This window comes from Anabas testudineus, chromosome 9 (genome assembly GCF_900324465.2).
Source record: "Anabas testudineus chromosome 9, fAnaTes1.2, whole genome shotgun sequence".
Classification (NCBI taxonomy): Eukaryota; Metazoa; Chordata; class Actinopteri; order Anabantiformes; family Anabantidae; genus Anabas; species Anabas testudineus.
This window is the reverse complement of record NC_046618.1, coordinates 18,325,731-18,336,809: the sequence shown is the minus strand read 5'-3', so window position 1 is coordinate 18,336,809 and position 11,079 is coordinate 18,325,731. Positions and strand designations below refer to the sequence as shown.

The 11,079-nt window shown below is 39.6% G+C and overlaps 2 protein-coding genes across 2 annotated transcripts; one reads left to right on the top strand and one right to left on the bottom strand.

The window, feature by feature from the left end:
• The first annotated feature begins 82 nt into the window (after positions 1-82).
• LOC113150580 (granzyme A-like) lies at positions 83-2,370 on the top strand. The gene is made up of 5 exons (XM_026343146.1): positions 83-167; positions 285-426; positions 785-929; positions 1,530-1,805; positions 1,902-2,370. The coding sequence occupies exons 1-5, from the start codon at positions 104-106 to the stop codon at positions 2,049-2,051; spliced, it is 777 nt and encodes a 258-aa protein (XP_026198931.1). The 5' UTR covers positions 83-103; the 3' UTR covers positions 2,052-2,370.
• A 3,343-nt stretch (positions 2,371-5,713) lies between these two features.
• areg (amphiregulin) lies at positions 5,714-10,830 on the bottom strand. Its single transcript, XM_026343154.2, has 6 exons — positions 10,675-10,830; positions 9,636-9,806; positions 8,986-9,208; positions 8,714-8,878; positions 7,545-7,658; positions 5,714-6,056 (listed from the first exon to the last, which is right to left on the bottom strand). Exons 1-5 carry the CDS (start codon positions 10,709-10,711, stop codon positions 7,565-7,567), a joined length of 690 nt encoding a protein of 229 aa, XP_026198939.1. The 5' UTR covers positions 10,712-10,830; the 3' UTR covers positions 5,714-6,056; positions 7,545-7,564.
• Between the last annotated feature and the right edge of the window lie 249 nt (positions 10,831-11,079).

The following is an 11,079-nucleotide window of genomic DNA, read 5'->3' as shown; positions in this document are numbered from 1 at the left end:
GCATAGTTAGACCACATCCTCAAGGTAGAAATTTTAAATACAAGTGTGCATCAAGGTGGGTTTCAGTGTGTTTCACCCTCACTTCAGAGAGAAACAAGAAGAAATGTTCTGTCCAACGGGGTTCACTGCTTTTCTCTCCTGCACTGTCCTCCTCATTGTCCAGACAAGTGAGTAATACTTCACTCATGTAAATATGCAAAACACTAAGTAATGCTGCTTTATATATTACAATGCTGTGTTTTACTGGGTTTGCCAATCATCTGAAACAATATTTTTTGCCGCAGGTGATGGTTCTGAGATTATTGATGGGAAAGAAGTGGAGCCCCACTCGATGCCTTTCATGGCTCTGCTGGAGAAGAAAAAGCCAGTCTGTGGAGGGATACTGATTAGTCCATCATGGGTGCTGACTGCTGCCCACTGTAAAGCGTAAGAACAGGATACATATGTTTTGCAGGATGGGAATTTCATGATACATTACTATTACATCATTATTATTTCCTGATTATCTTAACAGAAAACAAAATCCAGTCAGGGCCCTTTAAAAACATATTTGCTGTTACAAATGATCTGCATAAGCCCTGTGATAGACTGGTGACCTGTCCACATTGTCCCCTACCTATTGTCTAATCACTCCCATGTAAGACATGTAGCTGAGACTTTGCACAATGACATTTAAATGACCTTATTGTTGTTTTGAGTTCAAAGTCACTTCAAGAAACCACAGGACACACGGAGACAGGATGTGCACTTGTAATCTAACACTGCTGTGTTTTTGCTCTTTCAGCATTAAGACGGTCTTGCTGGGGGTGCACTCCATCAAAGCGAAAAAAAAAGAAAACAAATCAAGGCAGGTCCGAAAGATTAAGAAACAGTTTCCTCACCCCTCTTATGCAGAAAGAGATCGGCTCAACAATCTCATGCTGCTAAAGGTAAGATAACATTATAGGAACCTGCAGTGAATACCTGCTAAGATGAATCTGTAATGGAAAGTGAGTCAAGATCATTAAGAAAAACATTTAGAGCAATTTGCAGGAGAAACAGAGAACAGGTGCTAACTTTAAACTTCATTTGCAAATTGGTCCAAATCATGTGATTTCCAAAGCAGCCAGGCAACTTAGTTGTGTATGTGTATGTGAACTGCTTCTTTTTGGTTTCCTTCCTAGACATTTGCATTTCAAATTCTCACTGACATCCCAAACAGATCCTACATCATTCTTGTGTTTGCATTGGTTTTCCTGTGCTGCATGTTGACTTTTATTTTTTTTATGCCTCAGCTGGCTGTGGTTTTTCATTATAATTTTAGTGAATGCAGAAACATTTTTAAGTACAGTAGGAATATGCTGAGTGCAGTATATTACAGTAGCCTATATGACATAAAGACAGATACAGTGGTGGTTGATTAACCTCCAAAACCCTCATTACATTATTTTTATACTATACTGATGGACACTGTATTCACAAGGATGTTGAATCATTTTTTTCTTTGTCCATCAGTTAATCTATAATAAGTAAGATTCTGTTCTTGGCAGCTTAACAAACCAGTGAAGCAAACCAAAACAGTGGGATGGCTCGAGTTGGATAACACTGTTCAAGATCCAAAAGCTGGTACCATCTGTGTCGTGGCTGGATGGGGGACAACAAACAACAGTGATGATCAAATGTCAGATGTCCTGATGTCTGTCAATGTGACTGTGGTCGACAGGAAGAAATGCAACTCTCCTGAACATTATGACCTCAATCCTGTTATCACCAGTGGCATGATATGTGCCGGCTCTGATGGTAAAAACAGTGCAGATACTTGTCAGGTAAGAATGCTATGAATTCACAGGCTACAGTGCCTAACCTCATCTCACTACTCAAACTGCATAGAAATCATTTTTAAGTATCTCATCTCTCTGCAGGGGGATTCAGGAGGCCCACTGTTGTGCAACAGAGCTCTAGTTGGAGTCACTTCTTATGGACAGAGCTGTGGCAATATTAAATATCCTGGAGTTTATGCTTTTCTTTCAGCAAAACAACTTACTTGGATCAAAAGTACAATGAAATCTTAAACATGACTAAATAAGCGCTCACTGCTAATTACTCATGAATCATTTGAACCTCTTCTATATGTGTTTGTGCTGAATGAATTTGAGGTTTGTGAGCAAAATGGATTTTATTTTTTTAACTGAATGAGCCACCTGTTTAACATGAAGCCATCAAAGTGACTATATTCAACCAGACATATACACTGCTTCCTTCATCAAATGCTTACATTGATTGAGACAGTGAGCTCAACTATTGTATTAAGGCTTTGTGTGTTTGGTTTTGGAGCATGTCTTATAATATAAAAGTTACTTTTTTTTTATTTCCTTGTCTTTTAGCTTTGTTGTCATAAGGTCTGTCTAACAGATTGTGTAAGATCATTGTTCAAAGTAAAAACTGAAAATGAACTCTGTTGTGTTTTCTTTCTTGCACCTCTTTAGTCAGCTGTAGATAATGCAAAAATACTTCCTGCATGTAATGATTACAGTAATGTCTTAAGAGAGAACATGAAGCTCTGAACCACAAAGAAAAAAAAAACTCAATCCATCATCAAGCAGTCACTCGAACCAGACCACACAAGACTAATTCACACAGCATATCTTCAGACCCCATACAGGAAACATGCAAAATGTCACAACGCTGCATGTTGTTAAGTGTTTTATTGAAAAATAAAGGAGATACAGACAGTGAATACAGTACATGTCAAACATTTCTATTCTATTAAAATCTAATGTTTGCCATCTTAGCTGTAACATTTAGTAAGAATTATTCATCAATATCTTTGTCTCCCTTATCTTAAACATTCCTGTGAGCTGACAGCAGCCCATTCTCCCTGCAATATTTGCTTCCCACACATTTTGTGCCTTTGTTGTGTCGCACAGGTCAACTAATCATGTCAATAAACCCTCCTTTATTAACCTTGGACCTACTGTTGTGTGATGCTCACACTCCCTCACGTTCTCCACACTATTTCTGCAGCCTCACTAGATGGTGCTCTCTGTTGTCGTGTGGTGCTGCTGTCATTTACATAAAGGAGTTATTGTGGTTGTTTCTTATTCTAAGAAGAAATGTTAGCTAAATGCAAGGACTTTGGTCCAGGTCTTGGTCTCCTTGAACCCTCAGACCTGTTCCTGGTATGATGTGTAGCCAGATGATTTCTGACTGTCTATACCAAATTATACTTCAGTGCATCTGATAGTTCTTGAGATATATTTAAACCTGAAATATTTATGTTATAGTGGCACTAAGTGTACCAATGTGTGTATCCATTCAGTAGATGGACCAAAATTGGGGGCTGTTTAACAGCCCTGTGTTATTTTACCAAGTAAAAAAATTAAAACAAAAGACATCCAAGCTTTGGCAACTGACCAGGTCCATTAAAAAGATGTTACCACACCCAGGAAATTCCAGTATGTCTTATTTGAGCTGGAAGTGAATTATTACTGACCAACCACCCTCCTGAGTGTTTACTTTGCTTCCATGGTCACCCACAAAAACATGCATGCCCACCTCGGTGCCACTGAAACTATCAGTATCCACCACACCCACATCAATGGATGAATGTTGTGTGCGTTGTTTATGAATGAATGGTTTTTGGAGTGTTTAAATACCTATTTCTGCCACGGAGGTCACTATCACACCCCCACATGCACATGAGAGTAAATGTTTACCTGGGCTTGCATCACCTGTGTCAGATGAGGTGACCATCTTGCTTCACCTTTACCTGTCCAGTGACGCAACAAACACAGTGTGAAATCTTGTTTTACAAAGGTAACTGGAAACAGTTTTACTCTGACAGGTGAGTCAGAGGTTTTATAGGTGTAAACACAGAGCCTCTTCTATAATATTAACCCAGATTCAAGATTACAAGACAACTATCCATTTTTCAACAATAGTTTTAGATGAAGATTTAAAAAATAGGGCCTGATTTCTAAAAGGAACTGATCAACATTTTGGGATATACATCGATTTGAATATTTCACCAATAAGCACCTGAAAAGCTTTGTCAAAACATGACTACACATAAAATCATTTTTGAAGATACAGTTGAAATGTTGGGTTCCTTTGCAGTCATTGGTATGTCGTGATTTGGGATTTCTTTCACTGCTGCAGGGCCTTGACAGTTTGCCCTTACTTACACTGACCCCAAACATCAAAGCAAATCTACAACAGAATGACTTCAGAGACACAAAACCTACTTTTTGGGTCGGACCCGTTAAAGCCCAGACCTCAACCCAGCAGAGATGCTGTGGAGTGACATCAAGAAAGTCATTTACACCAGACGTCCTAAGAATTTGACTGAGATGAAGCAGTTCTGTGAGTTCATCCTGAAAATTTAATCCACAGCTAGAGGACGAGCCTGTTTGAGGTTATTGCTGCCAAAGGTGGTTTAACCAGTTATTAAATCACTGTTGCCATTACTTCTTCTACCAATACTCTGTATACGTAATGAATGTGCTCAATATAGACATGAATGTTTGTGATGTACTATAATACAATATTTAAATGCATAAAATAATGCACCAAACAGGAAAATCTTGAAAGTTGAAACAATCCAATGCAGAATGTCCAATGTATGACATATGACAAAATGAAAAATAAGTTATTTATGGAGAACTAGAACAGAAAAAAAAAATCTCTACCACGACAATTTCCAAAATATGCAAAAAATGCAAAATGCATGTATGATGCATGGGAACATATTGGACTGGTGGCTTAATAAATACTACACGTAACTCATAGACTATGGTTTAGTGACACCTGCCAGCTGTGTTTAGTGATGAATTGCTTTCTGCTAATCACTCCCATACAGTTCCAAAAATAGAGTCAAGTGAGGGTAAGCCCATATCTTCAAACAATGCCTTTAAAAGGGCAGCCTGACGTGTGCTCAGCTATTAACCTCATCAAAGCTCAACACTGAGCTCAACTTCTAGTTTTCATTGTGCAGTTATGATGTTAAGGTAGTGTCGTGTTTTTCTTGACTTTATGTGTTTTTCAAAGCACTGTCTTCCGATCCCTGCACCACACAGAATGAACCTGTGTCTCTCCAACTGTATGCCACAGTCTATTTTAGGCTCCTTTGTCCTGAACAGTATAATTATGTTCAAGTCTTTGTTTGCACTTGTGTTGGGAGAGAACTTCACGTTACCTGGACATTGCCAAAATAGTTCCGACCAAACACACCCCTTGCTTCTTTTCCCAGTCCACCTGAGCCTCAGTATGTCTTCTATCCATTCACAAAGCTTTGGATGTCAACCCACTGTTGAAAACATTGCAGTGTCATAGCAACACAATGGTTGGTGTGTTTGTGAATGTGGTTTAATGCCAGCGTGTATAGCTTAATGTTTTTCATCAAGATAAGTTGTTATATCTACTAAGACTCAAGCACAAGGGGTACTGATTAATTCATGATCCAGCTTGCCAAACACACACACACACATTCACACCTAAAAAGACGTTCTGGTCGCTCATGCTTTTGTGTTGCCCTCATGATTCTCAGAATTCCTCAGTGATGTCAGAAAGGTTTCTCAGGATTTCTCGCTGTGTTATTCTTGTCTGCTCAATCTGTGTTTGGCTAAAAGGCCGAGATGTTTGTGTGAGCACGCTGCTGAAGTATGGGACGCATCCATAGATGGGAATGTAAACACTAAACTCAGACAGAGACACATCAACAAATAACACTTTCACATAACACTGAGACATTTTATTGGTGATCAAATTCCATCCCTTTTCCAGAGTGAGATGAAGAGCGCTTTCTCTGACCTATGACAACAGCAGTGCAATAAATAAAGACCGAACCTACAGGACATCGACGAACTGAATGCTCAGCATTCGCACACAATATTATAACAACAATCCAAACATACAAACAGTCATACAGTGGTTAGCAATAAATAATCACACTAAATAAATTACATTCTAACAAGTTCTGGACAGTGTTTTTTTTCCACAGCATCTAATGAAGCAGTCTATTCACGCTACTTCTTTCTTGGGTCCTCAGACTCCTCTGGCCTGCTTCATGTTTGAGTCACCTGAGGAAAAATGAAGAGAAATCAAAGGTCAGCAGTTATATCGACAGAGAAACAAGACAAAACAAGCACACAGTAGAAAACAAGATCATTAAATAAGACAATTAAGATGAAAATCGGCTTTGAAATGCATTCAAAGCTGACTTAAAATCATAAAGAATAGATACAGTGTATTGCATCTAATTCAGTCTTTACTGCTATTGATGAATAACTGTACATGCCAGGTTAATATAGATCTGCAAATGCTGGATTAGTTAAATGACGGTGATAATCATGAGGATGTTAATTATTATTATTTTACCATTTCGAGTGTGGTTCATTTTAAATCAGCCAAACCAATAAACCATATAAAGTGGATTAGCAATCTGTTCAGCACCTTCCCTTAAATGTTGTCCTCCCATGTGTTAGCAGTTGCTTTACTAAGGCCTACAATCCAATTACATGGCCAACAAGATATAATAAAAGACGCCTTTGTCTGAGGTTCAGTTCTCATGAAGTGACAGATCACCATGTTCCCAGTATTTGCTGTCTGTGCGAGCCAGACTTGCTTTTCTCAGGGTGGACAGTGAGTGACAGACAATGAGGAGAATGCTGCACGGCCACATTATTGTTGTCTTCAGGCTAGTCTGTCTAAACACGTGAAGGCTGCATGTGTATGTGTCTCACTCGTGGAGATCTGACCACACACACGGCAAGTTTGGTGATTAAGCTCTTACAGCAGGGTCATCACGTGTGCAGCGTGTCAGTACTGTTATTGTTTGGACACACAGGTGAATGTGTACTACCGAGTGTGTCATTTTTCTTTACGCTGGTATGTAGTGCTGAAATGGGACAGGCTGAGACACCCCCATCTAATCTGCACTAATTCCTCTAGTAGGGTTTCCTCTTTGCGTGATGCAACAAATTCAATAACAACAACAGGCGTACGGGCTGTGCTGTCATTCTCCGAGCCCACTCTTTCCTGTTTGGCTTAAGAATCACGTGAGCAGAGGCCAGAAGCCGCCCTCTGAAGACTTGAGCAAGAAAGACATCACCAAAATACCAAAAACCACCGGAAATGCAGGCGTGCGTGATTACATGTCCTTCAAATGACATTAACAGAGCATCGGTTTTGACTCCTTTTTTTGAGAGCAACTTCGAAATGAGGTGCAGCAAAATGTAGCTGCTCACCTGGGAAATTGTCAGTATTTACCACAGATATATCTTAATATTAACAGGTTGGGCCACAGCTGTTTAAATAAATCTAACACATTGTCAGCCTACACACTGATTTTGCTGTGTGAGTCCCACGCAGTAAGGAAATGTTAGACCAATGGAAGTTTATTTGTGAGCAAGCTTTTTTTCCTTTATTAACGTCTAACTTGACTAAATAATCTAGTATCAAATGTTCGTGTGGTGTCAGAACCGAATGATACGATGCAACGTGAACACTCGCGTTTGTGTGATAAGGTTCTCACAAGTAGGTCAGTAGCTCAACAACAAGACACCTACCTCATCGTAACTCTAAACTCTCACACCACCACGTCACCGACGGGTTTCTGTAGTTTCTCTTGCTCCGTTGCAGTTCCCAGGTAGGATGCCATGAAAGTTTTATGTGACCTGTAACTAGAAAAGACATTCAACATGAATATAAAAGGCAGGCATTGCTCTTGTGATTATCAGATGATGGCACTAAAGGTATTTTGACATGGTTCAGGCACCAGGATTACAGTCCATAAAATGCAACCACCCAGTTGTTCTTATTAGAAAATAAATTGGGGGCAGTTTTGCTTTCACAGTAATAAACTCTATTTTCTCTCTACATCGGTACTTCTGGCTAACTGTAGCTATAAAGCTTTAATTGCAATCCAATCTCAGTTGGACTGTTGACTTTGTCCCACATTCAAATAATATCTGTAATTTGGTTAAACACTGATAAGGAACTGCAATAATACAGTAAATTTATTGGCACAGTATTACGGTAAGTAATGTAACGTTGTTGTGTAGGTTAAAATACAGCAGGAGTAATACATGCAGACACAGATTTACAGATTTTAGATTTCAATACAAATTCTACAATACAACTAAGAATGAAACACAAACGCTGTAATAGTCGTTAAGTCCATTCTGTGAAGGCGGTGAGCAATACCTGTATCAAGTGGGTGCGTTTGGGTGTGTTATGTGCCTTTTGATGTGTCAGTCTGTCTAGATGCCAAAAAGTGTTTCTAGGCAGGATATTTAGGTGTAAGTTGAGATTTGCCAGGGTGGGGATGGTTGTAGTGGTTGAGAAGTTGTGTTGTTATTCACTATATCCAGTTCCTACGTTTCTTCCTGATGTATATGCTGACACTTGATTTCTAAACTAAAAATGGACACGAGGGGAGAAGAAGTTGCTCGTAGAACGAAAGAAAGATAAATGGTTTCTGTGAATCAGAAACTGAAAAACGAACTTTGAAATAAAATGAGCTTATTAATGAGGTTAATCTGATCTCACGACAAGCAGCTTTACCGTCACACGTTTTCCAATTTTACCACAGGATCCCTCACTGGCTTCCCACCCACAAACACAATTATTCCTATAGAGTGTGGGAATGAGACCAGGTCACTGCAGCGTTTTGTCACCACATTTCTTTAGCTTTTAGTATCGCTTTGAAACAACTGTGTGGCACTTGTATACTTACTGAGCACAGGTCATGAGCAGGATAGCGGTGCAGCTGATGACTGACAGGACCACAGCAATGATCACCAACACCATCTGCAGCAAGTCAGTATTGCTCCGACCTGATGTGGTTTTCGTCTCCAGAGTCTGGATGCCGCAGCGTTCCCCATCATAGCCCTTCATACATCTGCAAAATGGAGGCAGAAGAAACTGATTAGCCACGTCAAACTGTTACCTGGACAATAAAAAGAGGGTTAAAACTTCACACACAAAGCGAACTAATGCTGCACTCACATGCACACTGGTTCTTGCAGGCCCTCTATGTGTTTGCAGTAACCATGAATACAGTAGCCCAGGTGGGTGGTGGTGCAGGGATCTTCTGTGGTGCTGAGAGTTGACATGTGACCGTTGGTGAAGGTCATGTGCTCCGGGTTGAAAGGAGTTGTGCTTTTGCCCCTGTTCCTGTTCCTCCTCTTGCCTTTGCCTTTCCTGATTTTCCTCTCATCTTTATTTGACTCTGGAACCGGATAAATTTGAAAAAGACACTGTAGAAGCTTCTAGACGGTTTTACATGACGATTATAAACAAAATATAACAGGAGGCTGTGTATTGTTCACGTCAACGTCAAACGTCAACATTCCTATTTGAAGGTTAAGACAACGACATTGAAAGTTGAAGTTGAAGACTATTTGAAGTATTTTATGACTTGAAAACATCTGGAGAATTTTGATATCATTATTCTGGATATTTCAATTCAAGATCAACAAAATGATCAGGTCAATAAAGGCACCCTGAGAAATGGCACACTTCATTCAGTTTACTTTTTGAAAAATAATGTATGTTTGTAATAATAATTATTCATTATTATTATTATTATTACATGTCACTATTTTGTGAAGTGGAATTTTTTAAATTGTCAAATAGAAAAGAAATGGTTGTCTTACCATGAGAGTGGAAATTTTCATGGTCCCCTCCTGAAACTTCTTCGTCTATCTCTTCATCGTAGTTCAGCGCACTGTGGAGGCCCTCCCCAGAGGCCGGACCCCCAGTCACTCCAGCTAGTTCACTGGAGACGATGGCCTCAGATCCCTGCGTACCTATAGCACTGCAGATGACTGTAAAACCAACCAAGACACAGAGAAAAAATGGTTTAACAATCACATCAAAGCTACACAGAGATATGAAAATGCAGCAATAAAGAGGAATTGGGTTCAAAGTTTACATCATGTCATGCAACTTAATTTGACCTCAGTTTTTTATGTTATATAATAATTTTTTTTTTTCAAGTTAGAAACCAAATTAAGACACAAACCAGTTTGCTGTAAGAGATTAAAACAATACAACTATATGTGAATTTTACTTTTCTGCTAAATAAAATAACACAAATCTGGAAATGATGTGTCAATGTTTTTTCATTCTTCTTCTTCTTCTTCTTCTTTGGTCACAGATCACCTAAGGTTGCTTAGCTACTTTCTGTTGCTATTGTATTCAGAAATCTTGGCTCATTTACATGTGACTCATCCATTCATCTTAAAATATTAAAGGCAATCTGAGCTCACAAAATAGACACTCGCTGTATTAGCGCTGAAACCAGTAGAACCAGTCAACATCCCGAATTGTTGTGGATGTAAATGCATCGTTCACACCAGACGAGAACAATGATGAATAAGAGACAGCGAAAGGCTTATGAAGTATTTGAAATATGTTGACCTTTAGCACCATGTGGTGCTGTTGTACAAAGACTTGACTTGGTAAAGAGTTGGTTCCACAGAGACAGGAGTTTCTGAGAGATCTTTAAAACACCTGAGTATCTTCCGCCTGCCTCACAAGTCCTCTCTTGCAGACACATTTCTTTCTTCCTCACACCTGTCATCTGTCCTCATGTCATTTTACCTTTCTTCTCCTTCCATTTCTTTGATTTACACGCTTTACGCACGCTCTCGCAGCAACACACACAGAATACAGTTACACGTCCAGACTTACCTAAGCACAGCAGACAGGTGAGGATGAGAGGGTTCATATCCTAGGAAGAGAGTGTTGTGTATGACAGTCCTGTGTGGATCTCTGTGTGGAAGTGTGTGTTGGAATGTGTGTTTGTCCTCTGCTGGTGGAGATTGTGCTGTACCGTATTTACCTTCAGCTTGGGTGCAGCTTTTATAGACCAACGCCTGCCTCTAAACTCCAGGAAAAAAGAAGGGTGTGTATGTGTGTGTGTGTAACAGAGAGAGAGAGAGAGAGAGAGAGAGAGAGAGAGAGCAACCAACGCACTTTGTGTAAGTGTGTGTATGTGTAAGTGTGAGGGGGTGGGTACAATGATTAACCTGCCTGAGGTGACACATTTTGCAGTCACATATAATGATTAGTCTAAACAAGACTGAAGCACTGTTT